A 26671-nucleotide genomic window follows, 5' to 3' on the forward strand; every position below is an offset into this window, starting at 1 on the left:
GTGGGATGAATCCATGGTCCAACTCTTGAATCGTAGTTAAACCTATGGGAAGCCCCCCCCCCCAAAAAAAATGCTTCTTTATCATATCTTATTAATGGCGAGAAAAGTCTTTTGGTTATTAATATTGCCAGATAGAATTGATTAGAGTATATCATAGCTGATCATTCCCATAATTTGCCATACACAAGTAAGCCACAACTTCAGCCCCAGAAATTTAACAAAATTAGAGGTCAGAATACACACAATACAGACCCACATTTCCTACTCGTATTATACTTTGCTTGCAAGCATGAATCAATATCTATATTTATTAATGCAATAACATTTTAAATTCACTTTTAACTTGGTGATTGTCAATTACACTATACTTCATCAAAATACTCTATTGGTCTGATAGCAGCTCTGCACCTTTCATTTAAAGAAAATGTACATATAGCAATTTATCTATGACTGAAAAGATATACAAAAAGTGATAGAAAAATATATATAAATTATATAAATAAAAAAAAATCAACTCAATACAGGGGAAAATAACTTTCACTGGCCCAAATTACTACCATATTATCATAGATCTAGATCTGGTACATTGAAATCAACACATCTGTGTGAAACCATGAAATCTTAGCTAAATGAAAACCGATAAATCTGACGATAACTAACATACACAAAAAGGCATATGTGGGAAACTGTATTAATGTTGCTTGGGAAATATCTGACATTTTATGGAATTCCATGCTTATTCTCAGCAATTGCACATTTCTTTTTTCAGAGCCCATTGGCAAATATTTCTTATTTATACATACAATCACTCGGGTGGTCATTTCTTGGATCCTGTTCGAACTCATTTTGAGATCGTTACCATAAGTGACAACTTTTATTAATGTGTCCACTGTAAATTTTGATTAATTTCCATAAACAGTTTGCTCATAATGCAGCAACCATGGTGACAGATGAGAATTTTGCACCAACAAAAGGACAATAATTAATTTCATTGAACGATTTCTCAAAATACACACTGAATTATAAAGCACAATCAAAGTATGAAAATCTGCATAAACAAGTTAGAATGCACAGATTCAAAACCATTTTTGAGAATCCAGTCCACTAAGTTTGCGTCAGGTTGCATCACATTTGAAGTTGATTCATCAAATACATTTAAAAAAAATATATTCAGAAGATTTTCACTCCAATAGTAAACTGATCGATTAGCATCTCAAGAACTTATAAACAAATATAAATTCAAACTTGTTCAAATTCTAAGACAGTCTAATATGCTACGTGAGTAAAACCGATTTGGTCTATCAATTCTGACTAATTGCCGTTTTGTCTAGTCTACACTGCACTGGGTCTAAAATCCAGATCATTATCACTAGGCACTTGGTTGGTAATACCAATCACTGCTTCATCTCCTTACTTTGTCAAAGGAAAAAAAAAAAGATTCATAAACAGTTAATTTCAACATATAGCCTAACTCAAAAATTAGAGGAATGGTACAAAGGCTAAAAGGAAATTAGACCAAATGGGTTAGTAGACGAACTGGTTGTAGACCACATGGGATTAGACCATGTGATATGAGACAAATGGGAAAAGTTTTTTGTGTGGACTAATATGAAATTTACCATAATAAACATAACACTAAGATAAACAGGTGCGAATATAGCCCATTATCAATAAAAACAATTTCACACCGTAGATGCATGTTTTTATACTTCTAATAATATTTGCAGTAGTAAATACTTTTCACTTATTCCATGAGTGTAACATATTTTCTCCCCACGATATAAAAAAGTTAGTACAGTAAAACTACAACAGTACAGTTATAAATCTTCATGATTTTCCCCTCAATATTTTACTCTGCATAGATAAAACATATAACATGTAAATTCTTTACACCGAGTTGATATAATATAAACAAATCAAAGCTTTACATAGAAAAAAATATAATGTAGAAATTAAAGGGGAATCCAACCAAAATAAAAACTTGTTTTTAGAGGAAAAAGAAAAATTGGACAAGTTGATAGGTAAAAGTTTGAACAATATCAGACAAACAATAAGAAAGTTATGAATTTTTAAAAGTTGTAAATATTGGTAATCACTATATCCACAAAGACTTCAAATGGGTCGCATATGTGATGTCATAGTGATGTAAGGCAAGGACTACTCTTCCATGTACTCTAATACATAAAATGGCTAAACTGTAATTTTTTCAAGTTTTACTTCAAATGATATTTTTCTTTCATGAGGACATAAAACAATATACTACCTGGGTTATATTTAGATTACTGCCCCAGGGGAATGGGTACTTGGGAGAAAACCACAAATCCCTGATAATAAAGGACATGGCCTATGGGAATGGTGTCCTTGCCCCTTGTCATAATTTACTTACCCAGTTGCCAATTTGAAATCAATATAGTCTTAGGGATCTAAATTTCAAAGCAGCCATAACTTGCTTATTGCTTGTCCGATTTCTTTAAAACTTTCACCATTCTGTTTTATTTACTTTTCTCCTTTCCAACACAACGTTTTATGACCAAGGCTGGATTTCTCTTTAAGGAACAGTTGGCATAATTAAACTCTGAAACCAATACAATAAACAAAATTAAGTCTTCCACTTACAGCACGAAGGAATACTGGTATATGGAGATGATTGAATTTAGTCTCAGCTGTCTATTTTAAGAGGTGGGAGTTATAATTGTAAAATTGATTTGAACAAATGACAACACTATATAAGGCATGGAGGGTGTTTCATAACGCTGTTAGTAACGTATGAGCGACTTCAAGAATAGCTGATAACCCCTTTCTAAGGAGCTAAAACAACACCAATGGAATTTGGTGTATGCCTTTTTCTACATGTCGTTTCAAAGTCATGCTTAACTTTACAAACAACTTCATGAAGCGGCGACAGGGACTGTTTCACAAGGGGTTATGTGTGACTTTAATTATCACTTAAATTCAAAATTGCTGCGATAAACAACCACTCTGAGAACTGGTTAGATTATGCTCAGAAGGGTGTTCACTACTGCATATTCATCATTCTGTAGATGAATATTCATCAGTAAGATATTGAAATCCCCCCCACACTGTCATCATCAGGTGGAGACAATGCTCCTTTAAACAGACTTTCAAAATGGACTATATAGAAGTGCCATTTATCATCCTTCCATCTCAGAATCCTGCTCCTCAGACAGGCTGGGAGTACCTTAAGCAAGTATTTTTTCACATTTTACATACCCTAAATAATGATAGGGTGAAATATATATACTATTAACGCAATCAAGGGTTGAAATGAAAACCCTATTTCCTGATTTTGGCAATTTGACACCCTTTTCACTGTACAAAGTTACATTGCATGGCAATGAAAAACAACTCATTTCACATAATCAAGCATGGTGTCCACCTTGTAATAGGAGTGCACTACCCCCCCCCCCCCCTGTGATATCCACGTGCAAAATCATTTTTAAGTAACCCACAACTTTTTGGCCCGTATTCTGAAGTCAGGTTTAATTTAAACTCTGGTTTAAAGTTTGGGTTTAACTATGGATAGCCAATGGTGGGGTAAATCTATAACAATAGAATTTCAATGCATCAGCTCATTTTTCTCTCAAATCATTCTTAACTGTTTTGAAAGGACAAATAAGATCGCTTTATTCACCATTCACCAATAATAAAAGAGCACAGTAAACATAAGAAACAATGTAAGGAAACTTTCGACATATTTGGCTTTCCATAATCTTAGTACAGTTAGCCCATGGTCTATTAAAGTTAAACCTGACTTCAGAATACGGGCCTTTGTGTTTTGTGAAAACGATTCCTAACCATGATCATAAAGCTCTGAGATATTACACTCAGGGGAGTTTTCACAGGTTTCTCTTCAAGACCAATACTTCCTCAGACATCCAGGTTTGCTGTGGTCCTCTTCAAGTTCTGGATGTCGTCATTGCTGAAGTAGCAACCGACCATGACACGCTTTCCAGTGAATCCTGCACGGCCGTGAAGCAGACGCCAGTTATCGAAGAGGACCATGCGCCCCGGCTGAAGTTTGGTCTCAAACTTGCTCTCGGGGGATTCCAGGATGCGCCCAAAGGCACGGTAGGCGGCGTAGAATTTTTCTGCATCTTCGTATGACATGTACGAGAGGGTCAAACGGTCGTGAGGGTTGAATCTATGTAAATAGAGGTGAAAAAAGATTGATAACATGAAGAAATATCATCTGAACTAGATGGCTTTATGAATGAAAGTTCATTAATTTTTTGGCTCCAACAAGATAAAAAGAAGAAAACTGCCATCCAGGTTTACACATAGTAATTGCAAAAAAGAATTAATGCATTTAATTAACATTGAAAATATTGGCATTAAATTTAATATTCGTATCAATGGTTGAAACATAAATAAAGATAAACATAGTATAGATTAAATGAAGCAAATATCTCTCCAACAGTCCTAATGGTAAAGTCATTGTCTTACTTTCCCTGGCCAGACAGTTGCCTGGGGCCAAGCAGGCTTGGCCAAAGAACGAGTTTGCTTTCCCTCAAAGAAAGCTCATGCTACAGTCACACTTCCTCTACGGCGGCATACGGCGAGTCAAAAGCAGCAGTTTTATTCATTTTTATTCAAACCACCTATATGTTGCTGGTACAAAATACGTTTAAAGGGCTGTTTTTGACTCGCTGTACGGCCGCCGTAGAGCAAATGTGACTGAGGTAGTAATTACAGGTTATCTTTTCACAAAGTCTGGGGTTAGCAAATGGAAGTAAAGCTGACACCCATATCGCTTAAACATTGATTTCATGTTCATGTACAAGTAATTCATCTTTTAATTTAATATCTTTTTATCATGAAGTAAAAAGCTCCATACCTGATTTGTTGTAGCTGATTCGTCAACACGTTGTGGCGTAACACATTGTGGTAGCAACGGAAGTTTCTTGTGTCATCTAGATAATGGCCGACCACAGGTTTATGCAGTAAGGTTTCGTAGTGCTCAGGATTTGTCTTCTGCAAAGGTAATGAACATTGTCATGAACATTGTGTAAGAAATTTGATTAAATGAAAGCTAAGAACAATACTTTCTTTACATTTTGCTTTTTAGACCAACCAATAGAGAAATGAAAAGGAAATGTTTTGAAGAAATTTAAATGGGGTATTGACAAACAGGATGGAATGGTCCAAGAACTTAGGGGAGGGGGACAAAGCAAACTATGTGATAAAGAATATCAAAACCTTTATTCCTTTTTTATGAAGAATTGCAATGTGAAGGAATCAATTTTGCAGATTTAAAGGGATGAAGGGAGAGATGGAGGAGAGGAAAGAGGAGGTTGGGAATGAAGGTTAGAGGAGAGGAGGGAGGAGGGGAGGGGTGGAAGGAGAGAGGGGTGGAAGGATGAGAGTGGGGGGGAAGGGAGGAGAGGAAGGGCAGAAGGAATAAGAGGAGGGGGGATGAAATAGCCTCGTTCAGTTTTAAGGGGGATTTTATATAAAAGAATTAAATACCTTCAATATATTAGCTGCATGGAACCCATCGATCAGCGTATTCTCTCCTCCTGTGCCGTCATGGTAGATACAATGGAGAGCAAGACCTCTGGAAAAAAAAGAAATGTACAGGAAAAATTTCAATATCAGTCTGGACTAATTACTCACATAATATGGAATTGAATGGACTTTTCTTTCTCATTACAGGCATGAGACATGAGGTGTACAAGGAGATTCAGGAATTTTCTTTAACCTTAAATGCAAGCCATTTCATGAAGCTGCAGGCAATTTCCACACAATTTTACTGATAAATTTATTCACATTTCAAAGCAGACTTTAAAATATTGACTTTTCCATTTTATAGAGCCTATTTAAAAATGAAAATTTAATCATCAGAGATTGGATTTGATTTTTTTTTATTTTGATTTGATTTATTTTATTTCCACATTTCAAAACAAAAACAAAGAATATACAAGTATAATATTTTTTTTCAATATTACATAATAGGCAAATATTTTTTTTAACACAATGAATAATGCACATAAATCATTATAAAATATCAACTGTACTGTGGAAATTATATCTATATATACATTTTCTTTAATTACTGAACATATATATATATAGAAATGTGGGAGACCTCCATTTCAAGTGTTATGGGAATCAAAATTATTAACAATCCTTAAAGGAATCAAAACCCAAGAAGGGAAGCAATTTTATTGGAAAGAGTAAAATGAGAGGAACAATTCATCAAAATCGGTTATGAAATAAGCAAGTCATGGACGTTTAAAAAATCTTGTTGTACTTTCTACAGGGATCCTCAAATTTGCCAACATGCTTCAGAATGGCTGATTTTGTGGACAACTGTCCATTTGTTTTGTACACAAATTTTAAGATTTTCCTGAGAATCGTTCAAATTGCATCTTGCCTCCATCTGAGTTTAACATATGTCATGGGAAAATATAATTCACACCACATAAACCAAGGTCAGGAGGAGATAATAATACGTAAAATAAAGGGGGAAATCTGAAAATTTGTGCACAAAACAACTTCCCAAAAATAAGATTCCCACAAGGGGCACATTTCTCTCTCTGAGAGTTACCACGAAAGTATTCTTCATGGCCTCCATATTAACACATGGTTTGAAGTTGATTGCTATAAGGGAATGGCCAATTACAATTATTTTGCATACATTTTGCTAAAAAAAGGGCTGTTTCATAGAACAGTTTGCAAGATATGCCTGACTTTATGTATGACTTTGTCAACAAGTTTACACACAACTTAACGCCTATTACTGATGACCCTATATTGTGCTAGGTGATATTAAGTAGCTGACTTAACACAAAAGGTGGTGATCATGATGGTGGTGGTGATATTTAACCTGATTGCTAAGAAAGCATGAATGCTTGTAAGCAAGCAACCAGAGGACCGACCGCTTAAGGTCCTATCAGAGGGACCTGGTAATGAGGATTAATGCCTTTCCAAAGGGCACTAGCGCACCAAGTGGGAATCGAGCCCGGGTTACCGAAATCCAAATCCCCTGCTCTACCGACTGCGCTATCGCGCCTTCAAAAGGACATGTAGACGCGTGCAAAGTCATGCTTAAGAATGAGTATAACTTTAACAATGGCTTTATGAACATCATCTTATAACCAATCAGAAATGTTCATATTGCAATTACATGTACAGGGCCCTGGAGGTCATCTTTACCCAGAGAAAACCTCCTTGGAAGACAAACTGTCATGAGGTGTGTCGCTTCCCTAGGGAGTTGTCCAAAATCATACATTCCCCTTATACACTATTTTGGGAACAGACGGGGTATGGATCATTGAAACCAATGTTTAATATCATCCTAATGTACCTTTGTCTTCATTGGTCAGCTATAATAAAAGGACAATTCCATGAAATATATGAGTAAAGTTGAATAAAATCAAGTCAACTAAACTAAAACAAATTAAGTAAAGCAAGGATGATTTCGTTAAAATATGTGGAATACTAGGAATGCACTTGCATATTTAATTTTACTTTTTAATCTTTTTAATGAATAAGCGGTATAATGCAAAGTTGATACAGACGTGGTATACAGAAAAATAAAACAATGTTGGGTATTATGAAGATGATGAAAATCCATATTTCATTGTTCGAAATAGACATGAAATGTAATACTCCGAAAATTTGCTTTGCCCAATTGATCGTGGGCCCGGCAACCGCTGTGCAGCGCCAGATCAACAAGGCTCTATCCCATTAATCGTTGAACGCCAAACAGGGTAGCAGCAAATTAACTCCCATCTTTTAACGCCTTTTTGGTCTGACGCGGCCGGGGTTTGAACCCTCGACCTCCCTGTTGTGAGACGGACGCTCTACCAACTGAGCCAACATACCAAGTTTAATATGATGTGGTGATGATGCAATGATGTTCTCGCTTGGCAGGTGGAAGGATAGGATACGCACGCTTGACAATTTTTAATTCCTGCGCAGCTAATTTAGTTAATGGCTCAAGTGCGCACCATGCGAATGTAGTGCATGACCGATTGAATGCTGTTCTGCATGACCATTAGAAATGGAATCATATTGGAGGACATAACAACAGGGAACATGTGCCACAGACCATAAAAGCAATGATTGATCATGGTTCGATGAACAGGTTTCTGATGTATTATAGCCCTCTAATATGGCTGGAGGATGATGTCACAGGAAAGCTCGATATGTATAACATAGAATGATGCTGATGAATTCAAGGTTAATTATATCATATGAAATTTCTAATGTTTTAAAGTTTCCCCTCAAAGAACTGAAATATGGTTATGACTTCTCATGAAATGGGTTAAATTGTTATCATTATAGTGAGATATAAGCTTTAAAAAGGAGAGATTTTTTGTGTATGTGGGATGTATGGGATAGATTCTTAGTATATTTCTTTGAAAAAAACTTGATTTCATATAATCACTAATCATAGCACCTGGGCTTAGCTGTTTCTAACATTTTAACCTACATGCTTAATTTTGAAACTTAGGTAAAAATGAAATTTTCTTGAATATTAAGATTTCAAATCTGATTTTATTCAATGTTCCGTTGAAATATATTGTGATTTCAACAACATATTTTCTACCCACAATATCCAGAAAATTGATACATTTTGAAACTTGAGCAAAAATGACAAATAGGAAGGTTTCAAATCTGATTGAAATAAATCCAATGTTCAATTGAAATATGTTGTGATTTCATAGCCCGTTTAATCTGATTGAAATAAATCCAATGTTCAATTGAAATATGTTGTGATTTCATTGCCTGTTTAATCTACTTTGGTAATATTATGTAACCTTTCAATCATGTTGAATAGATTTTTTTTTCAGTTAGCTGAAAGAGTCGTATAATTTAAAGGTCAAGTCCACTTCAGAAAAATGTTGATTTGAATCAATAGAGAAAAATCAGACAAGCATAATGCTGAAAATTTCATCAAAATCGGATGTAAAATAAGAAAGTTATGACATTATAAAGCTTCGTTTATTTTTCACAAAATAGTTACCCCCGGTATATGCACAATTTAGTCACATGCAAATGAGAGAATCGATGATGTCCCTCACTATTTCTTTTTTTTATTGTTTGAATCATACAATATTTCAGTTTTGACAGATTTGACAATAAAGACCAACTTGACTGAAACATAAAATGTTAAACAATGGTAATTCCACATGTTCAGGGCGAAATAAAACTTTGTTTCACAGGACAATGAGGAAAAAATTAGATTATATAAGACATATTTCATATAATAAAATACAAAAGAAATAGTGTGTGATGTCATCAGTTCCCTCATTTGCAAACCGACAAGGATGTGAATATAACTATTTTGAAAAATTAAGCGAAACTTAAAATTGTCATAACTTTCTTATTTTCCATCCGATTTTGATGAACTTTTCAGTATTCTGCTTGTTGGATTTTTCCCCTTTTATTCAAATCCACTTTTGGTTGGGGTGGACTTGCCCTTTAAAAATCATTCATATGTAGATATCAATTAAAGTCTATGGCCCAGTCTATCGACACTGACAATCTGCAGCAATGAAAAATATTGTAAGTCAATTTCCCACAAAGATATGCAAAGTACAGACCCACTGATCATTCTTAGTTCTTACAGTTTGAATATTACTTTCCGAGCTTAAAATTCTCGAGAATCATTTTTTTAAATTATTATTATTATATCTAAGTATATGATAGGCAATGCAGTTTGAAGTTGTAGGGAAGATCAGAAACTTCTGTTTCATTCAATTTCACAGTGATAGAACAAGGAAATCAGCTTTTAAAATAAAATGGAACATTTCCATATGAGAATTGAGATGATTTTATTAATCAATGCCATTTATTACCCTAACAAGTATTTTTAATTCATGATAATTCATCATAAACATCCTTGACAACTAAACTTATTTTGTCTTTATCACATGAATAAAATGTGAACGATATCAATGTTAACTAGTCTATATCTATACTTTAGTATTTACTGAAAACCATAAGAAATAAGGGCAGTGTACTATTTGTAATTTGTTTCTGAAAGTTTCTTTTATCAGTTTATGAATTCAGCTTTTAATAGCCTGGAATGAGACTAGTGTTTTTTTTTCTTCTTACAAAATAATTGCCCTAATAGAAAGAATATATTTCTTTCTATTATCTGCATGAACTGTTTTTTACAGAATATTCCAAATGGAAGGAGCCACAGAATGCATCTGAAGGCTTGCATGGAAATGAATTTAGCAAGCAAATTTTGCTGAAATTTACGCAGGTGGTTTTGAAGTTCTAAACCCATGGTTTATGCCCATTCAAAATTTACATAATTGTGGAAAAGACCAATTATGCATGGCTGCTTTCATTACTATTGGGCACAAAAATGCATTCAGCATTTTTGATCCGTTGATGAAAATTATAAGCATAAACTGCGAGCCCATTAATTCTAAATGGGGGGCTCATTCATTCAAAAGAGTGGACTTGTTCGCCGACACGTTCGTAATAACAAGCATGAAATTAGCGCCTTGTGACAAAAATGCTCTCTCTCTCAAAATAAACCCAGATCAAGCAAATTATTTTGCATAAACCATGGTTTCATATCATAAATTCAAAACCATCTCTGAGAATTCAAGCACATGATACCAAAAGCATAAACCCAAAGCCATACTCGTCTTACCCTACACTCGCTTCATTGTAAGTTGTATCAGTATGGTTCTTGAGGGCGACATTCAGAGATGCTGCATCATTGAATTCACCGTCATTCTGATAACACCACGTATCACCAAACAACGTCGGCATCGGTCGACTTATAAGGTTCAGAGCAGCCTGACAGAAGACATTTTTTTTCACAAAATGTTGGAAAGCTTAATATTTACTATTCAAGTTTGATTAATTTACTTCTGACATGATAAAAAAATTTTGATTTTTTTTCATTCAATTTTTGACCTGAAATGACTTTTGGCCTTGATCCTGAAAATGACCTGAATTTTTTTTAAAATAATGGCTGACACTTGTATATCGCAACTGCAATCTAGCAGATCACCTGACAGGATAAAGATCATCTATAAACAAAAGAGACGATTACATGACAAGATGAAAGAGAAGAAAGGCAGAGAGGGTGATTCAGGCTAGCTAAGTTTCACATACAATGCTTCCCAGAAAAAACAGGATTCTCAGCCCCAGAGAAAGTGATTAATGTTATAATATTGACATTGGTTGATTGATACACGATGCATTTCAAAAAAAAAAAAAAATGGGGGGGGCAGGGAGAGTGAATTAATATAGGCCTACATGTTAAAGAAGATATAACTAAGAAAATGAAAAATGGAATCTGTAATGACTCAAGGGAGTGAAGGAAAAAAATAAAGATCATCACACTATATGTATTGTAAATGTAGGAGAGAGAAAAAAAGAGGAAAACAAGTATGAAAATTTTGTATGCTGTGCATAGAGTTAGGTTTGAGCCAAGAGAGAAAACAAGTGTTACATTTCTGTATTAACAGAGAAATGGATGGAACATGGAAGGATTACACATGTAGGGAGAATGCCTTGTTGACTTTTGGAGAAGTGTTGGAGAAAACAAAGAAGGCTACTATATAATCTACCGACTTCATCTTTGATCCTCTTCCGTATCTTTCTCTTTGTACATCTCTTTTGATCCTGGCGATATGCAAGGACGTACGAACGAAGTTTTGATAGTTGATCATAAGACCAATGGTATACAGGACACAGGATATTATTTATTTTACACATTTTTGGGACAATGTAATGTAAAAATGTATATTAATGAAATTTAAACTTGTGTTTCATTTAATTGTGTGATTCATATGCATTTCAGTTTGTTAACTGCGGTCTGTAACATGTGAAGCATGCCATTTATCGTAAGAGTTTCTCTTTTGGTTGAAGTTTAAATATTAATGTTTTGCTTGTTGGGTTCATTTTGTGGGCAGTTTCACCACAATATAGGAAATGTCATGCAACTGTACACACTTTTCAAATGAAGCAATACTTGACCAGCATATGTTAAAGCATGCACAATCTGTCCATAGAATAATCAATTTTCTCAACAAAATCTATGAAATATGGTATGTAAAGTAATCACTTAAAAAGATTCTTAAATGTTTTTTCTTGTGGAGATGAGGATGTGGCACTGAAGAGACAGCAGCACCATACTCTTCAGACAAACACCAATTAAACCTCTCGAGAGGCATCCAGCAAAGTAGTAAACGAAAGACTTCACTTCAAATGTAATCACCTGACTTTCTAGATTAGGCAAATTACGATTGTATCTCTAATAATGAGCCAATCAGGACACCAAGTCATGAAAGTTGCCAGTACTGACGATAACAGTAAAAACCCATGGGTCTCAGCCTTTGCCCTGCTGCAGCTTCTCTGACTTGCGCACAAAACTTAACGGTGGCCTGTGGACTTTATCAAAGTTATATCCATGACTGCAAGTCGCATACCCTTGGTAGCATTGTACAACCTTGAAGGGATTGGAGTGAACTGGAAACAGAGGGGGGGGGGGGCTAACTTCTTACCCTGCAGCGTTATCAAAGTACGTATGATCTGTATGGTCCTTGAGGGAGACAGCCGTGTATCCAGCATCCGCTATTTCTCCGTCATTCTGGTACTGCCAAACTTTACCATAGTGTGTATACATGACAGGCGCAACAAGGTACAGGGCTTCCTACAAGGGGTTTTGAAAGGGGGGCAGAGGGGGTTAAATGGAGGAAGGGTGGGGGTAATATAACAGGTGCATGGGGGTAACAAGCTTCAAGGGGAAACGTGGTAGAGGAGGAAGTTAGAGAGTGGTATAAGAAAGAGGGGGGAGGGAGAGAGAGAGAGACAGGAGACAGACAGACAGACACAAAATGAGACAGACAGAGAAAGACAAACAGAAATAGTTTGTGTAAAACGAGTGGGTAATAGAGGAATGAAAGGTTCAACGGGGGGGGGGGGGGGGGGGGACTAGAAAGTGTAGGGAAAGATGACTTACCAGAAGGTGCAAATGGGATGCGTGGGAGTTGTATGGAGGGATACAGCAGGCACATGACAGAGAATGCAAGCAGAGGAGGAGCAGATAGAGGGGTGCAACAAGGAAACAGCAGAAAGAACAAAAGGATGCAATCCAAAATGGCACACAGGGGGCATCAACGAGGTGTAAGTGGAAACAGCGGATAGGAGCGAGAAGGGGTACAAAATAGTAAGTGTGCATAGGGGTAGAAAGGGTGCAATAGACAGGTGATATCATTGGGTTGGGTTTTGGATTGGGCACAAATGAAAAAGCGAACAAGAGGGAAATGATCGACAGAAAGGAGATAAGGAGGTAGAAAGAGGTGCATGGGAGAAAGGTACCAAGAACCAAAATGAGTATGGAGGAAAAGAGGGAAAGGAATGGATATAGATTGGTTAAGATGGAATCTAGTTTAATTTTTTTTTTCTACCGTTTCAACTACACATAGTTAGGATCTGGGAAACCTCAGAAGAGGTAATTTAAAAAAGATACATAAATAAAGTGAATAAATGAAATCGAATTAAATTAAAATTGAAATTATGTTTTATATACAGTAATGATTAGTCATCTAGCAGGATGTATTTTTCTTTCCAGAAAGACTTTAAAAAGTGTTTTAATGTACATATTACGTGACTGCACTGTATAATCTTTACGTATGTACTGTAGGATACACTTTTAAAGAAGAAGGAATATTCAATGGTTATCCAATTAGACCCTTCACCAGGAGCAGTTAATTATGGTCACAATTATGTAAATACATGAAATTCCTCCTTCACCTTTATATGATGAAAAATTAGACACAACTTCAGAAAGAAACAAAATGATGACTGGATTTAATACTCGGGGAAAGCAGAGATTAAAGAAAACACACCACATAAATGAGTGCATAATATTTATTTGTAATTATTAGTATTACACGTATTCCCCTAAACATTTTTTTTGTAAAAAGGATGCTTGTTTTATGAAATCAGAGCCCCCTGTAATTTTAATGTTGAAATAAAGCATTGATATGTGATATGAATTTATCATGGAAGTATAGAAGTCACTAATTGCAAAATTTTGGTATTCTTTGTCACCTTCGAATTCTTCTCCTCCTCCTCCCCGTCTTTATCATTGTCATTAGTAGTAGTATGATTGATTATCATTATTATTATCATTATAAAATATCATTTTTTATTACACTGCATTTTTCTAATATTAACCTTTTACCGGTTGAGGTTTTTAATGTTATCTTATCTTGTATCTTGCCTTGTTATTTTGTCTCTAGAATATAACCAAAATATTCTAAAAAGCAGCCAAATGATTTCTTCCTCTCAACATTTCTAATCCAACAATGATATTGTGTTGAATTAAAATGCCATTCATTTGGTGCAATAGTCCATGAACATTCTGTTATATATCACATTTTGTTTCTAGAATAAAAGCAATAAACCATATTCTCCCTCCTCTTTCCATCATATTATCATACCAAATACGCCCATGATCTTCTTACTCACCTCGGTTGCCTCACGTGTCGCCTCTAGCCCGGAGATGAACGTGAACCCTTGCACATGAAGGTTCTCCATGACCTGCTTCAGACCGGGACCCTCCCGGAGAGCATCGATGTGGACGTCTTCAGGAAGATTGGTGGCGAGGCTAGCCTTGTCCCAGTAGAATGGTTGCAGTTGCTGACCGGATGCAGCGGATGACCTCTGACCTGGTGCATTGTCCTGAAGCCATTGGATGGAGTAGGTGGTCACATGATCATCAGGCCCTATGAATAATTTGCGAGAATACTTGCTAATGTAAGAAAAGAAAGTTGTGTTTCATGTACACCTCACTGTAGACTCATCCTAGCTGTACAATATTATTCAGGGATCTACTAGATCTAATAACGTTTATTAATTATAATAATGATATACATGTATGCAACATTTATATAGAGTACAGAAGTGATTATTTGTATTTCAGCATTTCTGATATTTCGGTAGAGCACGCTGAAGTACTTCCACAACCCAAATTTGGTGGGAATCGGTTAGGGGGCCCCATGATATGACCTCACGAATACAAAATTAGCCCCATTGAAATCAAAGTATCATTGGCCTGGTTCTAAAAGTTAGGAACATTGACTTCAATGGGGCTAATTATGTATTCATGAGGTCATATCTCAGGCCCCCATGGACCCATTCCTATGCAACAAATTTTTTGTAAAACTTTAATTTACATATAAAACACGATTTGATGTGGTGTTAAATGAGAAAATAGACTTTAAAATAGAAACTAATTAAAATATTTAAAATAGATCAATGAAATCTTACATGTTAACTGGAGCTCCCTGTTTTCGTAATGACATTCCTTTGGTCTGATATCATCGGGGAGCGCCACAATGTCCACAAAGTTTTCATGGCATACCTCTTCATAACACATGCTACATCTGAAACATTTAAAGATAAATCATAGTTGTGGAAACAATAACAAACGACTTCTGACAGGATCCATAACAGAGATAAACCCAGTGGTTGCATGTATGTGGATGTAAAAAAATTTTACTTTACATATAAATAAATATCATATTGCAGCCTCAGCCACACGATATTATAGAGTACCGAAGTGATGATGTCACAAAAAACTTTTTTATTGCATTTCAGCATTTTTTATACCATATTCTGGTAGAGCATGATGAAAAAACCCAGTCAATGGGGACCTGGGGCCGATTGCACGAAAGGGTCTTTCCAAGGACCGTCTTTCGTGTCGCCCATCTTTTATGATGCGCTATAAGCGGGGTGTTTCTGAAATTTATGATAAACAAATACAATTCGTAAGCTTGCTTTTAAATCAAATTTTATACAATATTGTGAGATATCACATCATTTTATAAACAAATATTTTGTTTATTTTAACGGACGAATAGAATATGTTTGCAGATAATTTATTTGAAATGCGTTTCTCATGGCGCATCATAAAAAATGGGCGACACGAAAGACGGTCCTTGCAAAGACCCTTTCGTGCAATCGGCCCCAGAGGTATGACCTCATGAATACATAACTAGCCCCATTGAAGTCAATGTATTATTGTAGCTGGTTCCTAACTTTCAGAAACAGGCCAACAATACATGACTTCAATGCACCAGGGCTAATTATGTATCAATGAAGTCATATCTCAGGCCCCCATCGACCGATTCCCACCATATTTGGGTTGTGGGGGTTTTTCATCATGCTCTACCAAAATATGGCATAAAAAATGCTGAAATGCAAAAAGTGAAAATTGAAAACATCACACTTCGGTACTCAATATGCAAAAAGTAAATAATGGGGCATTGCTGAACATTGTGAAGAGTGTTTCATGCTTTTCATCAACATTTTTGTCAGACAACTTTCCTTGTTTTTGATTGACTGTTACTATGGTAACGTTCGAATAAAACATCCAACAAGACCTTTCTTGAAATTCTCCCCTAGTATCATTTTGTCACAGAAAAGGTGAAAAGGAAGCAGGTAGGGGGAGGGGGTCAATTAATGCATGCAACATATAATTATATTATTTTAATAAATATTAATTTGTCACCCCCATTTGCTTTTTGGGGGTGAACTTCCCAACCCCCCCCCCAAAAAAAAAAAAAATCAGGGGTTCTGGAGACTTCCAATCTGCCAATTTTGTTATCTTGTAGTGCAAAGCTTTGATCAGTTACAATCAACAGTAAAGCAAACAAAATACAACAGTTTATTGTCACAATTAAAGTCTGATACTCCGTAAGTGTACAACCTAGTAGAGTAACACACAATTGTTGTGTAATCTTTACAAGGTGCATAGTACATCCAGGTAATATGATAAACATTAATAAACCTGAACTACACAATATACAGCATTAAATGTGTTAAGTTTGAGGTTCAATTACACTGACCCATGAATACTGTGCAAGCAGAGTAAAACTTCCAGATTTTTTTTTTTTTTTTTGGGGGGGGTTGATTATCTCAAAGAAACTCTTGTATATCTCATTTGGTTTAACAGTATGAGAAGAGTTACACTTCAGATAAGTTTATTTCATAGCTTTTGATTAATGAAGACTAAACTCCTGTACTCTGGCTCAGGAAATTTGGCAAATTTTCACTAGTTGGAGGCAAATGATCACATAGACTAAATTGAATTGAATTGAATATATCCCCACAAACCATGAAAAAAAAGAAAGTGGCTCAAATGTGAAGAAAGTAGGTGAAAATAAGGACATTGCAGAGTTTCCTATACACTATAACAGATTTTTAACATAAATAGGGACACAGTGATTGACATTGCTCTCTTTATCAGCATACCTGCCAAAATTACACATCCAAAACAGGTACAGAGGATGACAAAACTAGGGACATTTCTAACTTTTCTACACAACCTGTTAGACAAAATTTCACAAAAATAGGGACTTAAGGAAGGTCATTCTGGGTGAAAAATGATTGCCTTCTCCCCCCCCCCCCCCCAGTAGGGACTGTCTCTTGGCATGTATTCTAATTAAAATCAGATCATGAATAGCCAGCCAAGTTGAGATATATAATTCCCATCTCCATTCAAACTTCAATATCTACATACCTACAATGATCCCTGAGCCATAGGTAGCTTGCTTTGAAGTTCTCATTGCCTACAGAAAAAGACAGGTGATCATTTTCCTGTCGTATGTCTACTGCTATGGTGCTCTCTGCAGCTCTGGATGATGTAGACTGGCGACATAGAGATGGGACTGTTACCAGTCTACCTTGCCGAGTTGCTCTGAAGGTCTGATTTGTTGGCAATGGACATGAGCACAGCCATTTAGTCTGTGAAGCTGGATGAAAAAAAATTAGTGCTATTTCAAATACACACTTTCACTTTTATTCTGTGGTAGAGGGGGGCAAACAATCCTGTAAATTCTCTTTGCTTGGTCCATTTGCTTGTAGTTAAATTTAGTTCAGAGCTGAAAAACCCTAAAATCTTTTACTTCAGAAAAAATAATAAGTTCCTCATTTCTGATCCAATTTACAATTTGCATTGAAAAGAGTAAAGATGTATTGTTGGAAAGAAAGGGAACAATAATATGTAAACCAATTCTGACGCCATTTACATCACAATTGAAGGGTTTTTTTTCCAAATGAAAGCCAATAACAAGTTGTTTATAATATAGCATAAAATTAGATTTGGTCACATAGGTGCTCCTACCTGAATTTGAGGCTGTGGATCTTTTGGCAAGACTCAAAAAAGTCCTCCTGGTGATGAGGTTGTTTCTGTTACGTAAAAGATTGAGGCAGCTACTCGGCACTCTCCGCAACATCGTGTCAAACACTGCACAAATGGGACAAAAGAATTATATGAAAAACAATCAGATTTATGTCATGATTGTACCTGCCAGAAATACCTCTAATTAAGAATCATGAAACAATTTTTAAAAGAAATTAGAGGCAAAAATTAATATGCAGAGTTTTCAATGAAGGATGCTGCTACTGACTTAAATCCAACTCAATATTTCCTCACGTAGACCTGAAGGCAAAACCTCAACTTTCTAAAGAAAATTACCCTCACCTACTTTCCTCCTGTAACTCTAAACAAATAAAAATAATGTATGTCTGAGCAGTAGCCCAAGGTTGTGATTCGATTCTGATATGAGTCATACAGGGGTTGTACTGAGCGATCATAGCAGGTTCATCTCTTGCGGGGTTATGCTAATATTTGAACTTGATTTCCTTTGAGATTACATCTTGATAACAACTTGAAGTTGCTGAAACATGACATCATTCAATAAACAATACAAATACAATAAAATACTTACTAGTACATGAAAATGAGTGTTCAAGAAAGAAGAGGAGAAAAACAAGTTAGAGAACAAAAATAGAAAATAATAGCCCTAGCCAGGTACTTCCAAGTTAAACCATACAGGGCAAGGTATTATTTTTCAGGTTTAAAGTATTCACTATTAGAGTGGCAGTGGACAGACAATTTTCTTTCAACAACTATCCTGGAGTTCAAGGACTCAGTTTTCATGGGAGCGAGAGTGATCAATCGCTACCCCTCGCCTTAATCCATTTCAGGCAGAGCAATTTATTACTCGCCTATAAAGCGAAATGGAAAATGCTAAAAAAATAGAAATCAAGCAACATCATACACTTTTGTATTGTTTGTACAAGACTTTACTTATCTTTATTCTGACATCACTTAAACTGAATTTTATAGAATGAGTGTCAGTCAATGATAAAACTATTAGAGCCAACCTTGAAAACCTGTTCAGTCAAGGTTTTATAAATAACACAATTACACAATCACAATTACGCAATAACACACATTTTAAATAAGATAAATATTACATATAATCAGGGCATCTGATTTTTTTTCTCTCCTTTGGCTGTTGGTTGTAACTTAGTGTACATTCCTCCATCCATTTTGTAATCAGACAAAAAAGCTCCAAGGCTTTGTATGTCAAAGAAGAGCTTTTTGAAGTGCTCCCTACCACTCCCCCTAAAAGTTTAGGGGAGCTTTTTATTGCTCCCCTCATAACTATAAAACTGAGTCCCTGGGACTCAGTTGTTTTAATGTGACTGAATATCGCAATTACATTCCTAGTTGCGTGTGGTATGAAAAAGCATTCTCAATTTAATTGGTTGGATCACGCTCATTGTCTATTAAACTACACACATACAGTTAATGAAATTTAATGCAATAAATATCATGTTTTCTGCTGACCATGAGCGAATATTTCAGTCAGACTGTGAGTACTGTGAATATTCCCTAGATTGACTCAATGTCAAATGACACAAACATGACAAAAAATATTATGGTACTTTGAATCTATCACTAATTTTCAATGAAAAAATATGGCGATGAAATATGCTACCTTGGGGATTTGGTGAGAAATAGACTGCAAATCGTCTTTTCTCCCTTCAATCTAATAGAAATTGAATGAGAAACATAAATGTGGTTCTAAAACGAAGTATAGTTATAGAATATTTCATATAGTTCCCTATACCGGTAATGATTTTTTTTAAATTAGGAACATTTGGATAAAACATTAACAAGAATAATATTTTTTTCTAACTTTTTTGTGCAACATTGCAAGTGACAACAAGAACTGTTAGCATTTGGAAGGAAAAACATACACAAAGCCAGGGTTTGGTAAAATCTTCCAAAACACCTATGGCACCGTAATATGCTCTCCAGATTACAGTCATTTCCTTTCAATAAATCCTACATGTAGCCTCCAAATAACTCTGAGTCAAATAAGAGCCAGTCATAACTCACATATTTTAATATACCAATACATAGTCAAAACTTCTAAAGGAAGTATAACAGGAAACTACAAACCTGTTCCAACTTTCTTAAGAAAGTATTACTCATTCTTCTTCTAGCTAAACTTCTAAACACACACATTTTACAGGTTTCTTATTGACTAGATTTCATGTTCTTACTAAACATGCAAAAAGGTCCACTCCCCCAATTCAGAGTAAAGTTATGGCGTACAGATTGTTTTGGTCAAGCGTCCAGGGTTGACCAACACCTGTTTGACTGTAAAGAGTCTTGACCAGACCAATATAAAAGGGGTTCACTTCTGAACCCAAATCAGAATAGAGATTTGAGTTTAGATTTGAGAATGGTTTTTAGAGATAGAGCTACAGAAGAGTTTACATTTTAGTATACTACATCAGTTTGCAGAGATTATCTTCAGAGTATAGTCACCATTAGATTTATACTCATACATTATTTGTCATCATCAACTTATTTATAATCTTCAAGAAATGTATGAACTGCACATCCTGCATTGCATGGTCTTCATTTAAGACTGGTTGAAAGCAAACGTGCAATAGATCCCAAAGACAACATAACACTAGTCTCACTACTTCAGACTCTGCATTATGCACTATGCAAAAACTTAGGGTCTGTGCCTGCAGACTAGGGATAGGCATACAATTGTGACCTAGAAAATGCTTTAAAGCCTGCAGGCAAGGTACAGTATGAATGACATTGCATACCATTACCAATACAATTTCTGTTAAATTTACTTAAACTGAATTGAAAAAGAAACCATATACCTACTTGCCTAATAGGATTTTTGATTTTGAACCATATTTTCATCATACATTGTAGAGTCTATTCACTTTGGAAAATTGTAAAAATACAACAAGGAGTCTTTCTTAACAATGAATTACTTGTTTGAAATTAATCTACAAGTCAAAACGTAAGATAAAAATATACCCTCATCTTTATCATAAGTTCATGTATTAAAGAGAAATTCCAGTATCTGCAGTAAACACTGATTTCATGAGAAAATCTGTAAAACAAGGCTTAATTGTCAGTATATCATCGAGGATCTAGATCTGGTACAGTTACATAAACCGAACTTTGTGAAATCTTGAAATCTACGCTGAAAAATGTTCACGCTGAAGATCACCAACACAGATAAGCGCACGTGGGGCAGTGTATTATTATTGCTTTGAGCGTCGGGCACGACGCCCTACCCGAATCCTGTGCTTATTTGCTGATTTCTCAGCAATTACACAATTTCTTCCAGAATCCTTTGGCACATATGTTTTATTTATACAAACATACACTTTGGTGGTCATTTTATTGGATTCTGTTCGAACTCATTTTGATATCGTTACCAAAACTGGCATTTACCTTTAAGAGTAAAAAGAAGACCTTGCGATGGTACATAACATTTTTGAAATTTTTGAATAGTTGGAAAATACTTGCCCAAAAATCACTTCCCTGAAAAAATCCTTTCTTTCTTGTTCAACTAATTGTACCTTACAATTCTATTTGTTTTTCCAAAGTGATTTTATTTTTCCCATCAGGACCAATACCGGTAATAGGGTCACCCAGTCAGTAGGACTATGCTGTTTAATTAATTTCCTGTTTCCTCTCATAAAATATTTTCATGTATTTTGTAGCGGACCAGGGCATACAATAAAAAAGGGGAATCCCAGAAAATAAAGAAAGAAATGTTGTAGATCCCTAAATTGGATTTTGGATTGGATTGCAGAAAAAATTATCATAAACTATGGTAATGATGATAATAATAGGCATTTATATGGCGCCATCTATCTAGAAATAATCTATTCCGAGGTGCATTGTTATTATTACCCCGGCTTTAGCTCGAGCTGCCTTTCAATGCTCAGTGCATTCAAGGAATTAATCCTGCTGGGTACCCATTCACCTCACCTGGGTTGAGTGCAGCACAATGTGGATAAATTTCTTGCTGAAGGAATTACGCCATGGCTGGCGTAATCATTAATCTCATCAGTAGCAGCTAGCAGCATCATCATTATAATCACCATCAATATCATCACCATCATCATCATCATCACTTATGATGGTTGGGGGGGGGGGGCACTCAGTACATAATGCATAGTGGGTATGTGCCGCGAAGGGGACCCCCGTTTCTACACTCAAATTTCCGTTCCGAGGCATAGCATTTTTGTCTTATTGAGAAAAAGAACAAAGAAAGCCGCTCCAAAGCATAGCATTTTCTTCTTATCGAGAAAAAAGAAGAGAGAAATCAGCTCCAAAGCTTCGCAAATTTTCTGTTACGCCGTTCCAGCCGTATTGATCTGCTACAATAAGCCGCTATTTTGGTGAAAAGCGGCCGCAGAGCGCTGTCCGACCATCGCATCTGCGTTAGCGCACCCGGCGCCCGTGCCGCCGGGCTAGCTGCATGCACGTATGCCCGTTCCATAGGGATGAAAACGCACTCATTCACAGGCGACCCGTTCCAAGGACCCCCGTTTTCACAAATATTTGTAGTTCCGAAGCCCGTTCCGAGGACCCTCCTTTTTACAATAAGCCCGCTCCAAGGCCCCCGTTTTTTTGTCTCGCCTGCAGCACATACCCACTACTTTTTTGGTCGAGTGCCCCCCCCCCCCCCCCGGGTGGGCCCCAAGTCTGCGCACCTAACAATTTGAGTTAAGATTTAACATGAATTTCTTCTTATTCCACAAAATCTTTCAATTAAAAATGTTCCTTACATTATTAAGAGTAAGTGTACCAAATTTCTCATTAAAAAAGAAAGAAAATATAGGATTTTCTTGAAAAAACCTCGGGCAGTCATTTTCAAATTGAAAAAAAATTATACCCCATGTCTGCGCGCGCATTCACTTTGCACACGATTCGGGGATTTTGATGAGAAAGGCTGCATTTTGAGGCCGGCACATGAAAATGATGAAATGCCCTAAATTCATTATTTTTCCACCATTTTGAGTCGGATTTTTTTTAATGAATACCTGTCTATGTATTGCATGTTTAAAGTTCGTGCTCGTTGCATATCTTCTTTTATTAGAATCACGCAGATACGCGTGTGCGCAGACAAGGGGGACTGCGCAGACTTGCCATACTAGATTTATCATGAGGCCTAGTATATCATCCCAATCACTAGACCAAAAGCTTCGGTCTCTGTTATGTTTGTTGTTCAGCTGAACTCCGTTGGCTTCACTCACCAAATGCCGAAGTTCTAGCGCGATCTGTACAGGGAATCAATGGCCATATCATGTTTATGTGTATTAAGTTCGGATAAAACAGGGCAGTGAAGTTGCGCGACAGCCAAGGTAAGTCACTGTTTTTGTTCCTTTTAGTTTTAACTTGATTTTCCCCGTTTTTTGGCAATTAATGGCAAGAGGGAATATTCATTTGCATTTCGGTCGCGTTAATTTTCAAAAGTTTGATTCATTAAAGACAAAAATTGAAGAGCCCCGACGGGGGGATTTTGCATTGTAAGTCCCCTAATGGTGGCTGCACCTGCACGATAGCGAGCCGTCTGTGTATGAGGAGAAATTTAAAAAAATGTTAAAAAACTCCTCGAAACAGGCGGCTGCCAGCTGTCTACCCAATCACCATCACAACCAGCACTGCAGCAGCAGCATCAATCATCTTCATCATTATCAGCATCACACTATCTTTAATCACCACCATCAATATATCAATCATTCATGATCACCAATACCATGTTCACCATCAATTGATATCATCACCATTCATCACCATCAATCATCATCAGACTAGACATGCTCGAGGCCTTCATCATTTCTAAAATATTGACATCCCAAGGCCAAGTCAACTGGTCAAGACTCAATAAAGCACAAGATTAAGTTTACCTCAATATTCTTCTAAATGGGTCTTCTATTTCTAATGCAAAAGGTACAACAGTTCGGCAACGATTCTATATAGATTTTACCAGCAGTAATCCAATTACTTGACTACATGTATGATGTAGCAAAACTAAAATCCAAAAGTAAATAAATCATGCGCTGCATCATAGACGAACGAACTGTGCAGTACCGTACGGTACCGTAGTGTCTATCTGATCTGCTGAGCTGAGCCGCCGCGCTGGCCGCGCCGGTGGACGTGGGCAAATGCAAGGTCTACCGGCCTACCGTGTGCGACCGGGCCGGCAGCGCCAGCCCCGCCGCGTCGAAGCCGGCCGGCTATACTAGCTATCTGGCTAGGCCGGCTAGTAACCGAGAGGGGGTCCGGACAGCCCGACCACCGGACAGCCCGACCCTGGACAGCCCGACCCGCTACCCTGGACAACTCGTCCCGGTCGAGTTGTCCAGGGTTGGCTCTGAATCGGACAACTCGACCACTTGAATTCTTCTTCAACATTTCATGAAATAATATTTCAAACTTTACTTCAAAAGTATTTCCCCGCATAATCCATGTTTCTACAATACATTCTCGACAGAAAATTTGACATTTCAGTGCATTTTGAGCTATTTTGAAAGAAAATAAAGCGAGTTCCCTTGCAACGAGATTACCGGTATCTTGATAAATTGATAATCCGATACCGCCGGCAAGCTGTGTTCAAGGTCTGCAAATTTGAGTTGATTTTTCCGTCACTTGACATATTTTAATGGTGAGGGTGTGCTAATTTGTATTTTCATATTTTCACATTTATTCTACTTATTTAAAGTTATTGCATTTCACAAAACTGATACTTAATGCAAACTTTTGAGATAGTTCACCTGGAAAGGACACCCGATGCGGTGCTTCGCCTCGCAGGCCTGCTGGGCAACCGGCTGTGCTGTGATTGTGACTGAGTGTGGCACTCGGCTCAACTAGCTATGCGAAGTCAAACTTATTTTATTTTAGTAAATTTTTCCGTCTCTTGACATATTCCAATGGCGAGAGTGCTATTTTTGTATTTTCACACTTCTTCCACTTATTATATTAATTTTTTTTTTTTAATGTCACTAAGCTGATTATAGGAGTATAGGACAGTGAATGCGTGGTCGGAATGTGCTTCCCAAAACCATCCTTGACGCCCCTTTTTGGAGGCCTTCAGGCCAGGGAGGTGCTTCCAACCAACATATAAACAAATTAAGGAAATAGATTTGAAAATGTGTCAGTATGTAAGTTATGAAGTTTACAATTTTTTGTAGGAAAGTGTCTTTTTTACTCTTTATTGTTTATTTTTGTTCTTAAATAACTACCGCGGTATTACAAATTTTTATTGTTTTCTAAGTTTAGAGGAGCAGAATGGGGGTGCACAACTGACATAGATTGGGTAATTATAATTATCAAAATTGAAAAACTTAGTTTTGATATAAAAACGGAATAGTTTATTGAAAAAAGAAATGTATTCTGCCGAAATTCAAAAACTTAAAAAATTTTAATCAAAATCTAAAACTTGCCTTTCGTTATCGAAAAACATGTGTCTCATTTTTTACCTGTCGGTTTGTACTGTCACAACTTTTTTTTAATGCAACTTCCATTGGAAACAACGGGTCTTCTGGAGGATACCAGCACTTGGGCTGGTACCAACCACCTACACCGGGGATGAGAAGAGGTTTCATACTCGACATGCGATGGTCTTTCCATTTCTTTCACGAGCAGAAATAATACCGAGTTCCAATGACTTGGGCATCAGAGCGGCAGTCCCTTGATCGATGAGGTATACAGCTTTTTAGATACAATAAATCAATTTTTGTGCACTTCATGCAGGCATATCAAAGTTCAATTTTTTTTTCTTCAAATTCTTTAAAAGAAAGAAAGGGCAATTGAATTCAACAATAAATTTACTTTTTTTTCTTTTATACATTGTTTGAATTGAACAAAAATTTTACTTATTTTTTCTTATATACATTGTATTAATAAAAATTCAAAATTGCTTCTTCTTGAAAACACTACATTTTTAGGTTTAGTAGAAGTTGTAACATTTCAAATTAATTTGGTGGTATGGTAATGCTTAATTCATGTGGATCCTTTATGTTATAAATGTAAATTTTCCAGAAGATACCATATATGGTTCTAGTGGGTTTAGCAAATTAACTTAAGTTTGATATATTCAAAAATGTATTTGCTTCTAAATTGAAGACAAGGTGAAGATTGAAAATGGTCTGATTTGCTTTATCAGAAGAGGTGCAGACTGCAGAACTTCAAATATTAATTTTGTCAATAATTCATTTTATACTTCATTTTATTATTAATATTAATTTTGTCAATAATTCATTTTATACTTCATTTTATTATTAATATTAATTTTGTCAATAATTCATTTTATACTTCATTTTATCTTTCCAACTGTTTGACTTAGTTGAGACAACATGGATTGCAAATTGTACTTAGCTTGTTTTTATTTATAAAACAAAATTATAAGGAAGTGCTGAAAAGACAAGTCCACTCCAACAAAAAGTTGATTTGAATAAAAAGAGAAAAATCCAATAAGCATAACACTGAAAATTTCATTAAAATCAGATGTTAAATAGGAAAGTTATGACATTT

General features: G+C 36.1%; 1 protein-coding gene across 4 annotated transcripts; it reads right to left on the reverse strand.

Moving 5' to 3' along the window:
* Nucleotides 1-270: 270 nt before the first annotated feature.
* Nucleotides 271-24992, reverse strand: LOC135156974 (trimethyllysine dioxygenase, mitochondrial-like). 4 transcript variants are annotated; one of them, XM_064111188.1, is made up of 9 exons: nucleotides 24913-24992; nucleotides 18134-18256; nucleotides 17531-17762; nucleotides 15277-15392; nucleotides 14476-14732; nucleotides 12504-12652; nucleotides 5488-5575; nucleotides 4856-4992; nucleotides 271-4162 (listed from the first exon to the last, which is right to left on the reverse strand). In XM_064111188.1, exons 2-9 carry the CDS (start codon nucleotides 18243-18245, stop codon nucleotides 3889-3891), a joined length of 1365 nt encoding a protein of 454 aa, XP_063967258.1. In that variant the 5' UTR covers nucleotides 18246-18256; nucleotides 24913-24992; the 3' UTR covers nucleotides 271-3888. The 4 variants fall into 4 exon arrangements, with proteins under 4 accessions (XP_063967258.1, XP_063967260.1, XP_063967257.1 ...); XM_064111190.1 differs by lacking the exon at nucleotides 24913-24992 and adding an exon at nucleotides 24325-24418; XM_064111187.1 differs by lacking the exon at nucleotides 24913-24992 and adding an exon at nucleotides 24046-24389.
* Between the last annotated feature and the right edge of the window lie 1679 nt (nucleotides 24993-26671).

The sequence above is a fragment of the Lytechinus pictus genome, chromosome 16 (genome assembly GCF_037042905.1).
Source record: "Lytechinus pictus isolate F3 Inbred chromosome 16, Lp3.0, whole genome shotgun sequence".
Classification (NCBI taxonomy): Eukaryota; Metazoa; Echinodermata; class Echinoidea; order Temnopleuroida; family Toxopneustidae; genus Lytechinus; species Lytechinus pictus.